At 48.8% G+C, this 16,573-nt stretch overlaps 1 protein-coding gene across 6 annotated transcripts in view; it reads right to left on the bottom strand.

Annotated features, from left to right (window-relative positions):
- PROM1 (prominin 1) overlaps positions 1–14,028 on the bottom strand; it is an 80,635-nt gene extending 66,607 nt beyond the window's left edge. For 3 of the 6 annotated variants that reach the window (XM_070399035.1, XM_070399078.1, XM_070399055.1), the window contains exons 1-2: positions 13,894–14,024; positions 8,160–8,576 (exon numbers count right to left, since the gene is read on the bottom strand). In XM_070399035.1, coding sequence (XP_070255136.1) covers positions 8,160–8,382 — 223 coding nt within the window. In that variant the 5' untranslated portion in view covers positions 8,383–8,576; positions 13,894–14,024. Of the gene's footprint in view, positions 1–8,159; positions 8,577–13,893 lie in introns of all 6 variants that reach the window. The other 3 variants (XM_070399069.1, XM_070399046.1, XM_070399061.1) reach the window with 3 other exon arrangements.
- Between the last annotated feature and the right edge of the window lie 2,545 nt (positions 14,029–16,573).

Genomic DNA, 16,573 nt, shown 5'->3' with positions numbered 1-16,573 from the left:
AAAGCCCGGGGAGAAAGCAACAGACTACAAATCTAGAACACTGAGCTCCAAGTGTTCTGTGCATTTCAAAGAAAGCAAAACAAACAAGCCAAAATTAGAGAGGATGCATTTTGGGTGGGTGCTGTTTGTATCAGAAACATTAATCATAAAACTTCAAACAAATAACTCATAATAAAAATAATTTTAAGCCCTTGGCCCTACATCAAAAGATTGGTGAAAGAATGCCTTAGGGTCCTTGCTGAAAACCTGCTTGTTTTTGGTCAACATCCTTATGGGAACCAACTTGGAGAGGTGCCCACAATACAATGTTAAGTGAAAGACTCAACCTATAGAATATGCAAACTATCCCTCTTTTTCTGAAGAGTTTCAATATATTTGAAAACATGTTTGCAAATGATTTTGAAAGGATTAGACCTGTTATGAATGAATGAATGAATGAATGAATGAATAGGTGTAATAGGTTTTGTGGGCTAAATCGTGACTCCCAAAATGATGTGTCGAAGTCCTGAGCCTGGGAACCTGGGACTGTGACCTGATTTGGAAAAGGGGTCTTTGCAGATGTAATTAAGTGAAGGATCTTGAAATCATTCTGGATATAGGGAACACCCTAAACCCAATGACGGCTGTTCCTATAAGAGAAAGGCAGGGGGAGATGTGAGCCAGGGACGCAGACGATGGCCCTGTGAAGACAGGCAGAGACCAAAACTCCTGGAGCCACCGGAGGCTGGGAGAAGCAAGGAAGGATTCTCCCCAGGAGCCCTCAGAGGGAGCATGGCCCTTCCAATAAACTTGACCCTGGACTCTGGCCCTTGGAACTGTGATCATTTGTTTGTGATCACCCAGTTTGTGATCATTTGTTATGGCAGCCCTAGGAAGACAATACAGGGAGGGTCAAATACAAGGCCAGTGTTCTAACCACTGAGCTTGGAGCCTGCAGTCAAAGAAATACTTCTTCTTTAGTCCATGTGATCACCAAGACCTGAGGTTAATTTAGAGCAGCGATTCTCAACCTGTGGGTCGCGATCCCTTTGGAGGTTGAATGACCTTTTCACAGGGGTCGCCTAAGACCATCCTGCATATCAGATATTTACACTACGATTCATAACAGTAGCAACATTACAGTTATGAAGTAGCAACAAAAATAATTTTATGCTTGGGTCACAACATGAGGAACTATATTTAAAGGGCCAGAAGGTTGAGAACCACTGATTTAGAGGCTTTTAAATGAATATCTATTGTATTCGTTCATATTTTATTTAACAAACACTAATACAGCACTTTGTATATATCAGACGCTGTTGTAATTTTTCCATAAAAATATTTATTTAAATATTATGATGACCAAAGAAATACTATTATTATTATTTCCAGTTTAGAGAGAGAGAACTAAGAGTTTAAGTAACTTGCCCAAGGTCACAGAGCTAGCAACATCAGAGCCAGGATTCAAACCCAGGCAGCTCTTCCCCACCGCCCGGTGTTAGGCTCACTTCTGAATCTAGCCCCCAGCCAAGCAGAGAGTGCGCGCCAGGCCTGCCTGGAGCCATCTCTCCTGGTTCTGTCCATCCTTTATGGTTCTGACCCAGAACTGCCCGTGCAGCTACTTTCTAGCTACTTCTCCAGGAGCAGATTTTAGGACTTCTCTCCACTCAACCCCAGAGGACAAGCAAAACTTAATACCATGTGGACTTCACCCAGCGGCTGCTGGGTAGCCTCCCTTTATTTGCATTTGCACTAATCTCTCATTTCCTGCAGGTATTTGAAGTCCTCCTGAAAGGACATTGCTGGAGACCACGAAAACAGGAAGCTTTTCTCCTGGTGTCTTTTGTGGGACAGGCCCACATTTCCCAGAAGGGCACACCCGCCGCCCTGTTTACCGAAGGAAAAGCCAGGAGCACACTTCAGCAGGACCTTGCAGACAAGCTGATGGGAACGAGCTGACAGGACCAGTTTTTTAGTTTAGCTGAAGCAGCTGTACTGCAAAGCGGAAGGTGTGGAAGGAGGATCAGAGGAGTCCCCGTCACAGCCTGCAGACACCGCTGTCCCCTCCCAGACAACGCCACCCCTCCCTCATAGGCTAGTGGCAGACTGAGAAACCCGTCTCCAGGGCTAGCTGTCTCTCCTATATTCCCCGGCTTCCCTTGGGGATAATTTATTTCCCTTTTATTTGATCATGGTGCTCGTAAACTGGGCATGGGTCACTGTGAAAAAAAGAGTAATTTTTTGCACATTAAAAGTGTGCACTGCAGAAGATCACGTGCATGGGTGATGACCAATGGCCTTTCCAGTTGGATGCGTCTGTGATGAGTTTGACAGAAATCGTGGCCCAGATCAGAGCCATTGTCATGGGACAAGCAAAGAAAATGCCCCTGGCCAATGGGTCTCTGGAACCCTCAGGAATGGAACATTTGAGATTGTCCCTCATTTTAGAGAATGTCCCTGGGGACATGTAAATGCCGTCCATAGGGCAGGTCTCCAGGGAGGCAACAGGGAGTGGAGCTGGGGGATGAGCCGTGTGGGCATCACAGGACCCTCCGTCACACCTGGCTCAACCGCTTAGCCAGCAGCATGTGTGACTTTGGAACAGTCCCTTCACCTCCCCGAATCTCAGCAAAATAAAAGTGGCAGCTGTGAGCCTGGCCTCTAATCTCCGCCTCTGCCAGTGAACAGCAAGCGGACCTGGTCCGGTTAGCTGCCTCTAGGCCTGAACTTCCTCTTCTGTAAAATGGGAATAACAGTACCTCCCTCATAGAGGGCTAAGGTGTTCAGATCCCTGAATGTAAGCACTTCATAGCTGTTGGCTGTTGCAACTGGTAGAATAAAAAGAGATGACAACTATGGCCTGCCCAGCATAATGAGTGACCTGGGGAGGTGGAGTGATAGATATTAGTTCTTTCCCCCCGTGACCTTACATGGCCGGGCCAGTTGCCAGTAGAAGTCACATGATCTAGTGGACAGTGCTGGCTTTGTCTGAATTAAGAACACACAGGTGTTGGATATAATATAACATCCTGATTCTATGTGGATATTGGCATAGACACACCTATTGGGCTGTGGGACGGGGCCACCCTTTCCTGGGAACCGCCTCCCTCTGTGATGCCATGTGGAGTTGTGACGTTGGCCACAGGCACTCAGTGGGCCCGTGGCTGGTGGCTGGCTCAGGAAGGACTGGAAGTGGGAACTAGGACTGCCTGAGAAAAAAAATGCCCAGCCACTCTCCAGGAAGCTGGCCTGAAACTTATGTGGGCAATCTGGTTCTCCACCTGAGGCTGCAGGAGTGGGGGAGCCTAGAGGTGTGGTAGGGGGAGGAGGAATGAAGTGGCTGCATACAGCAAGGAGCCAGGTGGGGGGGGGGGGGGGGGGGCGGGGCAGAGAGTCCAGAGAGCGTGCAGTCCAGTCCCTGGCAGCTGATCCCTTTTTAATGAGGGCAGGAATGACATAGCTGCAGTCCTGATGATAAACTCTTTTTTTTATTGCCTTAGCAAATAGGTTTCAGTTACCTGCAGCAGAGAGAGCTCCCACATAGCCTAGCATCCTGATGGCATCTCAAATTCATCAAGCTTCCTTCTCCCCTCTTCCCACTCTCCCTCTTCCCCAGCTCCCCTCTCACTCCCACGAAATACCAGAAGCAAATCAGATTAGCCTAAAACGCTGTTAGAAGCAGACCAACCATCCTATAATCTAATTTAAAAGTATACCAAACCAAGGTGGGGAATAATTTTATAGAATTGCTATAAAAATAAAAGCAGATGAGACTTTTTTTTTGCTTGTTTCATAACAATGGCTGATCTGGGCCATGATTTCTGCCAAACTCATCACAGACGCATCCAACTGGAAAGGACATTGGCCATCACCCATGCGCGTGATCTTCTGCAGTGCACACTTTTAATGTCCAAAAATTTACTCTCTTTTCACAGTGACCCAAGCTCAGTTTACAAGCACTATGATCAAATAAAAGGGAAATAAATTATCCACAAGGTCAGCAGTGGAATATAAGAGAGACAGCTTGTCCTGGAGACAGGTTTTTCAGTCTGCCACTAGCTAGTTGCGTGACTTGGACATGTAATAACATCCTGACTTAGTTTTCCAATCTGTAAAATGTGTATAAAAAATAGAAATAAGACCACCATCATCTGCCTCTCCCAAGTTGCTGGGAGATTCAAATGAGCTAACACTTGGCAAAGTGCGTCCTCCGGCAGATACAGGGACAGCAGGAGCGAAGAAAGAAGCAGAGAAAACAAAAGCTGTTAGATGCAGCTGTTCCCGGGGAGGAGCCAAGACCACTCAGTAAACTGGCACTGCATCCGAGCTCTGGCTTCTTCACCCAGTTCTTCCACCGCGGGGCTCACGGGAGACACAGCCACCTGACTTCAAGAGGAATGGATCTGCTTCTTAGGAGGCAACTCCCTGGGGACTGCTCCCGAGGGAGCAGCAGCAAGGACGTTTTAAGGTGCCCTCCTGGAAACACCTTCGTTTTCCCATGTCCCCTCCTGATGCTAATCTTGAGGTCAAATTTGGCCAATGTTTTCTCTCAAATAATAATATTAATAGCAGCCACTAAAGCCTTACAGATAAATCCTATAAAATGCATTATGATGAGAGTCATAGTACATCTATGAGAACAGTGTCTGAGAATTAAACAGCTTGGTCTAGATCACCCAGCAGGTAACAGGCAAGAGCTAGGATTTGAACGTAAAGTAGATCTGGCCTCCGTTTCCCCCACTGTGTTTACCTCGTTTTAGTTAGTTTGTTATTACCTCCCCCTGGACCCACTGTAGGAGTCTTTATCTCCCTGTGACCTATCCTAGCTGCTGCTGTCAGATTCTTTTCCCCAAACCCAATTCCGTTTCAATCCTGGTTCACAGCACCCAGCCAGGTACACCACAGGGGCCTTCAATAGTTGCTTGTTGAGTGAATGAAACCTCTGCTCATGCTGCCTTAGCTTCCTTCCCTCTACAAAACACCTCGACCTGCCTGTCAGGGTCCTTCAGCTATGGCTCCCCAATCTTATTTCATGACAACCACCTCCTGGGTCCACCATGAGCCTCGGTCTCCTCCACGCTCCAGACATGCTGTTCCCTCCCTGGAATACATTTTCCTCAACACCCCCGGTCATCCTGCCATCAACACCCTTTCTAAGTTGAATGAAAGGACAAAGGATTCTCTTCTTAGTGAGCCCACACCCAGGACACTATTACTCTTGCAGCTTCAGACCAGGGCAGGTCTTTATAAAAAAAAAAAGTACACCAGATTCTAGAGCACACTCTGCGTCACATAAAGTCTTCCTGGTCTATCTAAGCTACTCTTTTCTTTTCCCAGGAAGTTAAGTAGGCCTTTGTCACCAGTCCCAGCTAAACAAGACCTTCCCAACTTGTATTTTAAGGATACAGCATTGTGTTTCTATTTAGAGAGTTCAAAATACAAAATTAAAAAAAAATTAAATTGTATTCCCTTTTGGTTGGACACAGGATGTAAGAGTAGAAAGCTTCCCAGTCCGATGGCAGAGAAAAAGGGAGGCCAGCCTCCAGGGCCCTCTCTTCCTTTTCCGTTCCTGCACGGGGACTTGGCATTCAAAACACTTGTTCTCTTTCTAATGAAAGAACATACCTATGGGATGATGTCTTCCGTGAAGTTGCTACCCCATAGAAGCCTCTCCCTAAAGACTTCTATTTTGGTGAGTACATTAAGTTAGTTAAGTTTATAAATAGGAATCCATCTCTTTTAATTTTATTATTTTTAATCTTCAATTACACCGACCCTTATCTATGATTTGGCAATCATGAAACGCACTGGCCCCAAGTGGAAAAGCCAGGCTTGTCTGGTGTGTGTCCTTTATGCTGCAAAGTACCTGATGGGCACTTTGAGACTATTATAAACTCTAGTAACTGGGTGAAAGTATACAAATAATGGAGATAATGGAGTGTTGGGGGGGGGGGGGGGGAGGCGGAAATCAACACTCCAAGAAGTTACCTGCTAAATTCCCGATTACATTCTTTTAAAGAGCCCTAACAATTTCTTAAAGGAGCAGTCTGCTCTGGTCTACTGTGGAAATGTCTGAGAATTTCTTTCTCTGAAACAATAAGTATTGAATAAGGTCTAGGGAACCAGCAAGGCTAACTCCCTCAGATTACACTGGGATTTCAATTCTTCAGACGCCTCCTTCTAGACAAGCAATTCTCAACCTGTGGGTCGCGACGCCTTTGGGGGTCGAATGACCCTTTCACAGGGGTCGCCTAAGACCATCGGAAAACACATATATAATTACATATTGTTTTTGTGATTAATCACTATGCTTTAATTATGTTCAATTTGTAACAATGAAAATATATCCTGCATATCAGATATTTACATTACAATTCATAACAGTAGCAAAATTACAGTTATGAAGTAGCAATGAAAATAATTTTATGGTTGGGGGTAACTACAACATGAGGAACTGTATTAAAGGGTCGCGGCATTAGGAAGGTTGAGAAACACTGCTCTAGACTAATAATGACGCTGGAGTTCAGACCCTTAGAATGCACTGGAAATAGGGTATCTTTTAACCTGGTCATTTGAATGAAGACTCTTTAAAAGACTGCTTTCCCTTGTAAAATAAGCATGAGGAAGCCTCCCTCTAAAATCTAAAGGGAGTGAAATAAAACAACATATGGAAAGAGATTACAGGATTAACACATTACATGATGACACCGGGTTGCCTCACAATCTTTCTCAAGGAGTCATTGCAAATTCATAACAACTCAACTCTATGTCTCTTACATAAAAAGGAAGCCAGTGGAAACACTAGTAGGTTACTGTTTATTCAGTAATATTTATATCGAGCCTACAAATAAAGAGATGTCTATTAAAAACAGTGAATTTGTATTATAAGTAAATAAATAAACTTGGCTTATTTTCGACTTATGTCTTTGGGATTTCCAAATTTAGTCTTGTGAGCAATGACATAAACAGTAAGGAGTCTTCAGAACTCTCCTCAATGACAAAAGGGCTCAAAGTAATTTATGTCATCAAATTAGAATTTAAACTTAACAAAAAATTGAGAACTACACTTAAAACTGTTTCACTTGCTTAATCTAAGAAAAATAAATGTAAAACCATTTTAATATAAATGTATTTTAATGAAAATCCATAAACTGCCCATAATATAAACAAGTGCTGAAGTTTACTAAATGCATTCTCTCTCTCTCTCCCTCCCTCCTTCCCTCCCTCTCTCTCATCTCTTTTGAACAATAGCTGACTAGCTAAGGAAGACGATAAAGATTACTACAAATTTTATAATTTTAGTAATCATGCTAGTGTTCACATCTCTGTGGTTTAAAGAACAAGCTTAGGATAGATCTAACATTAAGCCAATAACAATTTAGACTGCCAAACCTTAGTAACAGATTCTTTCCACAGACTATTTTAATTTTCATAATCTTGTATGAAAACACAAACCCCAAAGACTTTGAGGATAGCCGAGGAGGGTAAACAGTGGTAAGAAGGCCAAGTAGTCACATATACAAAGACTAATAGCACCATATGCCATGAGCGTCCCAACAAGCGCCATCCCTCCTTTCCTCACAAACTCTTAGAACTGACACACACTTTGTCAGGTACAAAGGTTTGGTCAGGCCTTTCCCTGCCTGAAGCAATATCAAAATTGCATTTTTTTTGTTTTTTGTTAATCCTCACCCGAGGATATTTTTCCATGGATTTTAGAGAGAATGGAAGAGAGAGGGAAAGACAGAGAGAAACATAAATGTGAGAGAAACGCATCAATTCATTGCCTCCTGCATGTACCCCAACTAGGGCTGGATCCAGGGAGGAGCCTGCAACCAAGATACCTGCCCTTGACCTGAATCAAACCTGGGACCCTTCAGTCTACAGGCCTGTGCTCTATCCACTGAGCCAAATCGGCTAGGGCCAAAATTGCATTCTGTGGTGGGCAGAGAAGAGTTAAATGTTTAAGCCATGAGGAAATTATTAACTTCTCAGTTGATGACAGAGAGTTTGCATTTTTACCCTAATTTTTACCTTTGGTATGTACTTGAGAATAACTCATTGATCCAGCCAATATGACTATAGTCTGTATTGGTCGTCTTGTCATTAATAAACAATGTTGAGTGTGTGCACCCCACTGTGTGGAGACCAATCCCACCTTTCCCGCAGTGGTCACTTACCCTTTGGGAAAAAGTTGGGCTGCACCACGTAGAGGAAGAAGTGCACCATTTTAAAGAGACTGCCAATGGACCTAGGTGTGTAATAATAGTCTTTGGTCTCATAGGTCGGCGTGGGCAACTGAAACTTCAGATCATCGGCACTGTTTGGGGAGGACGAGGGCTCCTCTGAAACGGTTCTCTGGCAGAGCCCCAGCAGCAGCAGGACGCCGAGTGTCAGGGTCATGGCTAGCAAGGTGCTCCACGCATGAGGTAGAAGTGGGGGCCTCCCGCCTCAGAGGTTCTGGGAGCCGTGGGTAAGCCAGGAGCACGGATAAGCCAAGAGTGTGCGTTTCTGTGTAGAAGAGGCGCAAGGAGGGGAGGACTAGCCTGGATGGCATGCACGATCTCCAGTGGGGTCAGTCACTCAAGGCAGCATCCCTGGAAGAGGGAGAAGAGGCATCGGTCACTAACGCGGAGGCGGGCCTGCACCAGGAGCTGCCCAGGAGGAGGCTGTGAGGCTTTAGCAAGCCCATCTGCCTAATCTGTGTGGGGGCGGGGCTCAGAGGCTGCCTCAGGGCCATGGGACTTGAAAGTTCCATGCAGGACCCTCCTCCGCAAAGGGCCACATACCAGGTAGTGTAGAGAAGGCTGTACGGCTTTAGAAATTAACATTTATTGAGCACTTACTACATTCCAGACACTGTTGTCCTTGCTTTAGAGGTAGGATCTTGCTTAAGGCATTATCCCATTTTACAGATAAGGAAACTGACTGAGGATTTCCTTGGTGACTTGCCTGAGGGAACAGCTGAGCCCAAGGGGCTAGACTCCGAGGTTCTCCCTACAGATTCCTCCCTCTCAGGCTCTAGAGACTGCGGCCCCAGCAACAGACTGGATGCTTTCTTTTTTCTCAGAGTCTGTGTTGATTTCCTGGTCTCTGGAGACAAATCTTACACTGCCTTTTATTCTGCTTATTTGCTCACTGATCTCAGTTCAAACATCCTCCCTCTATCCACCTAAAATCCAAACTGAAAAAGCAGGGTCTCAAGGCAAGGGGCCAAACTCTTCAAGGCTGGGTGACATTGGAATTTATCTGTCTCAAAGGCTCACCAGGTAGTCTTGATGGAAATCTTTGCCCCCAAGTCACCACCTGATCAACTAGGGGTCCAAGCGATAAGAGGCAAGGCAGAAGGGGACTCCTGCCCACCCCTGAGAGAGGGAGAAAGAAACAGGGATCCTAAAAGCTGCTACCAACCCAGTGTCTACTGAGAATGCTTAGTGTGGCCCCTGTTCTCCTTGTGTTTCCGTCCCCAGAACTGAACACAAGGCAGGGCACACAGTAGGGGCTCTGGAAGTGCTGCTGGATATAAAATAAATAAGCCAAAACAGCTGACTTGCTTATATCATTGCATGAGGCTAGTGAGCTAAAACAGAACCCACCAGGTGAACTGGGATGGCATCAGGAACCCCGGGTTTTATTTATATAGAAGATGTTAGATAGGCAGGAGCAGAGCAAGCACGATGGGCCAGGTACAGAAACTCACCAGGGCAGAGAGCCTACCAAGGGGCAAAACTGGGAAAACAAGAACCTTGTCCTCAGGGTAAGCGATCCTCCCCTAGCATATCAGACCCCCTGACCTTCTCCTCCCTAAAGATAACATCTAGGCCTCAGTTATATTTCAGCTCCAGGCTCAGGAAAGCAGCAAAACCAGAGAAGTGAGGACAAGTGACACGTGGCTGCCTCAGGATCAGCTGCATTGACTAATGACCCCCTACCCTGGCACTGACCAATCAGTGGAGACCGTGACCCTGAAAGAGCACCCCTGGGAAGCTGATGAATATTCTATTAAGACTCTCCCCTGAGAACTCCCTTAAGATTTCTACCTGCAAGAGAGAGATAAATATTCTTAGGACAAAGAACCCAGAGTGCGCTCTCCCCTAGGAGAGCACGCCAGCGCCATTCCCATCCTCCTTCTTCCCTCTAAGGCAGCGGTTCTCAACCTGTGGGTCGCGACCCCTTTGGCAGTCGAACGACCCTTTCACAGGGGTCGCCTAAGACCATCCTGCATATCAGATATTTGCATTACGATTCATAACAGTAGCAACATTACAGTTATGAAGTAGCAACGAAAATAATTTTATGGTTGGGTCACAACATGAGGAACTGTATTTAAAGGGCTAGAAGGCCCGTGGGAGAGCCAGGAATAAGCAGACTTGCAGGCTCCCTCCGTGAAACACAAGAAAGGGAGGTGCCAAAGGAGATGCTGCTTCTCGTTGCTGGGGAGGTATAGGGTGTCCCAAAATTCACTCAAGATTTGAATTTTGCGTGAGCATTAACAACAACAAATAAAAGCCTAATTTTACTTGGTTTATTGAATCAGATTCTAATATCTGTTGCCTTTGATTTCAATCCCTTCAATTCGATAAGCATTACCAAGTACCAATTATGGCCCAGGAGCAGGGACAATGAAGACCAATGAAGACCATGGCTTTGCGTATGTACCAGCAAAGCAGTGGAGGCCATTTACCCAATGTGCTATTCCATATATAACCCTATACTGTATACTTTATGAATCAATAAAAAATTTACAATTTTTAATTATAAACCTGTGTTTTCTATCAAAATTACTTCTTGCATGAATTTTGGGACACCCTATAAGAGTGTCGGTGGGTGTCTTTACTCCTTGCTCCAAAGTGGAGGTTCCTCTTAAAGTTTAGAATATATTTGAAAGAAAAAAAATTAAAATCTCACTATGCCTGAAACACTAGACAACTAATAAAAGCCAAGTGCAAAAGGAAACGTTTCCATCCCCGTTTTAATCGGGGTGTCACAGCTGTGTCAAGAGGCCCCGGGTGCGTGCCTATCAAACCACATGTAGCCTGAGAGCAGCTCCCAGAACTGCCCGCAGAAAACCCAGGAAAACCTTCATGGACCAACAGCTGCATCTGCATAAAGGGGGTGTTTATTCAAAACACAGATGATCAGAACTAATTTCTAGAGACGGGGCCACTGATCTGCATATTTAACAAGCTCCCAAGGCAAATGATTCTTAAGACATCTCAGGTTTGAAAGCCAGCACTGTTTCTGACAGCTGCCTGGCTCATTCCTGCCTCTGTCCCAAACGCAATCTCGGGACAACAGAAATAAGGCAAAAGCTCCCAACCGCCCGGCCCATAGTGTATGGAACTGACCAGCTGCTGTGTGGGGTGCCTGACTTACTTATCTCTGTGCCCATGCATGGAGTCAGGCACACAGTAGGTGCTCAATAAAGACTGCTGAAATCAAATGGACTTACAATAAGATCATTTTACCGATTTTGAAATCATGCCAAGCACTTGCTTATGAGCAGTCCTGTGGCCTCTGGAAGGGAGGCGCTGGGTTGCTTATGGCTACTTCCTGCAGCACAGGCAGCCACGGTGTCCTCACTGGCGTTACCAATGGGAGAACTGGTCTGCCCTCCTGGGGGCCATACTTCCTGCTGGGATCCTCACCTTTACAGGCTTTGGACACTGCTCTCTGGTGCTATCTCCTTGCCTAGGCACTAGACTGACCAATAAATGGGCTGTAGATTCCTGGTTTTCACTCCAAATGAACTGAGTGCAAACTGGGGAAGGCGCCCAAGAATGTGAATGTCGAGCAAACACCTCCCATGAGTATGAGCCTGGCCTCCAGAGTTGGGCACTACCACAAACCCTGGTTTAAAAGCAGACATGGCCCTAACTGGTTTTGCTCAATGGATAGAGCGTCAGCCTGTGGACCAAAGGGTCCCAAGTTCAATTCTAGTCAAGGGCACATACCTTGGTTGCAGGCTCCTCCCCGGCCTGGGATCGGTCAGGGCTCATGCAGGAGGCAACCAATCGATATGTTTCTCTCATATAGATGTCTCTCTCTGTCTTTCCCTCTCTCTTTCATTCTCCCTAAAAGTCAATGGGAAAGCATCCTCAGGCGAGGATTAACAACAACAAAACAAAACAAAACAAAACAAAACAAAAGAAATGAAAGCAAACATGGTGACCATCCAGCTTCATTTTTTCTTTTGCTGGAACCTTTGCTGGGATGTCTGTTAAAAGGATCTCTGCATAAATGTTTGCCATCTGGGTTTTGGGGGTAGGAACGGGTGTGGTGGGAGCTGCCCAACTTCTGAGCCCACCTTTGCCAGTCTCTCACTGCAAGGCCAGCTGAGGCCCCCAAATTGTGCACTGGCACCCGGGTAAGTCAGGCTCAGCCAATCAGATGCTTACTCCTGGGTTTGCACACATGGAGCACCGCATGGAGGCAGAGACTGTTTCTACCCCATTCAGCAGCCACCTTCAGAGCTTCATCGTGGTGAGAGCCACGGCCATAGAACAACCAGGAGCTCTTCCTGTCATTTCTCGGAGCCACCCAATACAATTATCCAGAGTTGGCTCCTATCATTTAAAAAATATATATATTTGTATTGATATCAGAGAGGAAGGGAGAGGGAGAAAGAGATAGAAACATCAACAATGAGAGAGAATCACTGATTGGCTGCCTCCTGCACACCCCCACTAGGGATCGAGCCTGCAACCTGGGCATGTGTTCTGAGCGGGAATTGAACCCTGACCTCCTGGTTCATAGGTCGATGCCCAACCACTGAGCCATGCTGGCTGAGTGGCTTCTATCATTTGTAACAAAGCAAATTCCAAGGGAGCAAAACCTATCTCCGTCATATTTTAAACAGTTAACGAAACAGTGCTTGGTTTACAGTTTTATTATTTAACCTGCCCTCTGATGCACTTGTTTGCATCATTGCCCAAGACTCACAAAACAGTCCAGGGTGGAATCATAAGGAAGCTCGTAAAAAACATTACGAGACGCATTAAGGAAACAGAACAAAACTAAAGGGCACTGCTGGGGAGACAGTGGGGCTGGAGGCTGGAGTCCGCCTTATGAGCTCCGTGACGGTCGCTTACCCTCTCCACCGTTCCCTTTGCTCCTCTGTGAAATAAGATTGCGAATGGTGCTGGAGGGTTAAAGACACAACAGGCTCAGCACCTGGCACACAGCTGGCAGTCAATGGTGGGTCTGTACTGCTCCTGCCAGCACCAATACTCTCACCTAACAAGACAGGGCAGCTCCAAGGATATTGAAAGAGAAAATTCCCAAGTAAGTGAAAAAAAATAAAATAAATATTAAGTTGCCCATACTCCCGTTTTCTGGCCACACACACACACACACACACACACACACACACATCAAAATGCAGTTTCATATAGTTCAACCTAACGCATGGCCACAGTTGTTTGAGTCTCCACAGGCTCTGTTGCAGCACAGGGCGGGGGTAGGTTTAAGGACCCCAACCGCACACCTTATCCTCACCAGGACACCCACCGCCCACAGGAGCCCGGGAAAACCTTATAGGAGCCGGGCAGGGAGGGCAGAGAATGGTCAGCAGCGCTGGGGCTGCAGGCGCAACCAGTTGCTGCAGGAAGCCTGGGACCCGGCGCTCCCCTCCCATGCCGCCTGGTCGGCCCCCTTCGCCCCGCTCCCACCTCCCCCGGGACCTCAAAATAATGGGACTGGACTGCAGGGCGGGTTGGGGAAGCTACTCCAGGAATCCGCCGCCACCTGGGGGAGGGGGTTGCCCGAGTAACTTGGCTGCCCGGAGGCGAGGCTCCGCAGCCCGGGTTGGCACGGATCGGGGTCCCCAAGAAGAAAGGGGCCCGGAGCGGTGTATCTCCCACCCAGTCATCGGATCCCTCACCCCTCTGGACGTGGGCTTTCGAAGAAACTGACCTCAGCCCGACTCTCCGACTCTCATCCGGCGCTTCCTCTGTCCACGCGTCCCTTTGATGTCCTGGCCCCGAGCCGCACCGTCCGGGGCGCCCCAGCACCTAGTTCTCATCCCGAAACCGCTGCGGTCCCGGCGCGCGTGGAGCAGCCCCAGAGGGCAGGGGAAGGCTGCAAGTCCCGGGTTAGTGAGCTCCCCGCGGAGGCCGGAGACGGGTCCCACTGCACCCCGGAGCTCCCCCCCTGCTATGGTCGCTTGCACAGCGCATTCCAGGGGGCAAACCAGAGAGAGGTGACCCCTTCCCGTACCCGCAGGGAGGATCAGTGCCCCGCGCGCCCCCCTGACACACACACCCCAGCACCCCCTCGCCGCAGAACAGCGCCCAAGCCCCTGAGGAGCCTCCCGGGGCCTGCTGCCCTCCCGAGATCCACTCCGTGGCCTTGGGGGTCGGGGTCCTGGTTCTGTTCGCGCTCCCACCGCCGGCTCGCGCCCGGACCAGGGACCACAGCTGCAGGCTGGCCTCCCGGGGATGGAAAGAAGACCCGCCAGGCAGCCTGCAAAGTTTGTGCGGTCCACGCCCTGGCGGGGTGCCAGGGCCACCTCGCTCGCCTTGTAGCCCCTCTGGCTCCCCGGCCGCTTTGGGGGTCCCATCACCTGCCTAGGTGCCTGGGCGCGGGGTCTTGGGGAGCTGGGAGGTGAGGGGCGCAGAAAGAGCTGCTCAGTTCCCCATTCCCCGCCCCAGTTTTCTAGAAGGGGATGCGCGCAGCCACCCACCCCACCCCCCGGGGTCCTCAGACGGTTCCCAGGCTCGGGGTAAGGACTTGGTCACTCACCCTGCGCCCCGTCCGCTCCCGCTCCGGCTCCGGCCAGCACCGCCCGCGCTGCCCTCCCCCCGCAGCCCTGCTCTCCAGCCGGCTCAGGAATGATTTATGTGGGGACCACCGGGGAGGCTTCCGGAGAGGCTAGGGAGGAGGCAGCAGGACAGGAAGACGCCTGCTCCGGGGGGCGCTAGCGAGGCGGGGGGGGGGGGCGGGGGTCTGGGGGACCTGTTGCCGCCAGCCCTGCTCCCGTAAGTCCGCCTTTAAGTCCCAGTTTCCTTAAAGGTTCTCACCTGCCGCGGGACAGCGCGTGCGGCCAGGTGCCTGGTGGGGACCCTGCGGGGGATTTAAAGATACTAAGCCCGGGGTTCGGGACGCGCTCCCATTGGACCAGCGGGGCACGAGGCCCCCGGCACGTGGACTGCATGGGTTTCCTGAGGCGGGAGTCCCGCTCGCCCGACCGCCCTGCGCTCAGCACCCAGCCTCCTCCACCGGCAGAGCCTCGGCTGGGCTCGGGTGCCACAGCCCTTCTCCAGACTCCGCCTCTGTCTGGCTCCAACTCTGCCAGGTGGACTCTCTCAGCCGCCGCAGGCTTTTACCAAACGATTTACCAAAACAAAACAACACCCAAATCCTTGGGTCCCTTAGTATGTACCAATCACAGTGCTAGAAGCCTGAGCCATAAAACAGCATAAAGCAGTGGTTTTCAACCTTGGCTGCACATTAGAATCACCTGGGAATCTTTTTAAAATCCTGATTTCTGGGCCTCATCCTCCGGAAATTCTGTTTCTTTGATACTAATGTTGTGATCCCACCCCATAACAAAGAAACAGAATTTCCGGAGGATGAGGCCCAGAAATCAGGATTTTAAAACAATTCCCAGGTGATTCTAATATGCAGCCAAGGTTGAGAACCACTGGCATAAAGCCTCATTCCCCCATGCGGGCATACAGGCATCGCTGACCGGGAAACACACCGCGCCTTAATCAATCACTTCATGCTCCTCTCTCTGGGCTGTGAGCTGCCCGCCATCCCCACAGCCTTCACCGCTGCCTGGCTGTGCCTGAGGCACCTTCCCCCAGGAGGTTCTCACTCCCCGCTCCCTATCTTAATTGAGAATTCTAAGAGGAAACATGAGAAGCATGAAGGAAAGCGCTTTCAAGATGTGGCTAGTTCACTGTAGGTGTTTAACGTTTGTAACATGGATAGCTAGATGGATGGACAGACAGACCACTGAATGATGGACAGGAACATTAACTCAGGGCACTTTTACTTTCTCCAGAATCTACCAAAACAAGTGCTGGTGCCTGGCCAGTGTGCCTAAGTGGTTAAAGAGTTGGCCAGCGCATAGAAGGGTGGCAGGCTGATGTGTGGCCCAGGGAGCCAGGGAGGGGAGACGGGGGACCAATCCATGTGTCACTTTCATCCCTCTCTCTCTCTCTCTCTCTCTCTCTCATTCCTTTCCTTCCTCCCTTCTACTCTCTCTAAAAATCCATGGAAAAAATATCCTTGAGTGAGTATTCAAACACACACACACACACACACACACACACACACACACACCAGGTGCTGGCAACTTTGATTTAAAGTTTAAACTCATCCTGAAAGTGCATCTTTCCAGGACAACTACTACTACTTCAGGAAACTTCTGAAAGTTACAACACAGGCATGGCAGAGGCCTGATGGTCCCCTTCTGAGGCCCCCACTGGTCAGAGGCCCCAGCGCCCCTGCTCAGAGGCCCCAGCACCCCTGCTCAGAGGCCCCAGCGCCCCTGCTCAGAGGCCCGAGCACCTCTGCTCAGAGGCAGCCTCTCAGGGTGGGGCCCAGAGGTGAATTCTTCCTCCGGAGAGCAGCCAGCTCTGACTGA

This window comes from Myotis yumanensis, unplaced genomic scaffold (genome assembly GCF_028538775.1).
Source record: "Myotis yumanensis isolate MYYU_CA2020_CCGP unplaced genomic scaffold, mMyoYum1.0.hap1 SCAF_1, whole genome shotgun sequence".
NCBI classification, from domain to species: Eukaryota; Metazoa; Chordata; class Mammalia; order Chiroptera; family Vespertilionidae; genus Myotis; species Myotis yumanensis.
The sequence above is the reverse complement of the archived record's forward strand: the minus strand, read 5'-3'. Positions and strand labels throughout refer to the sequence as shown.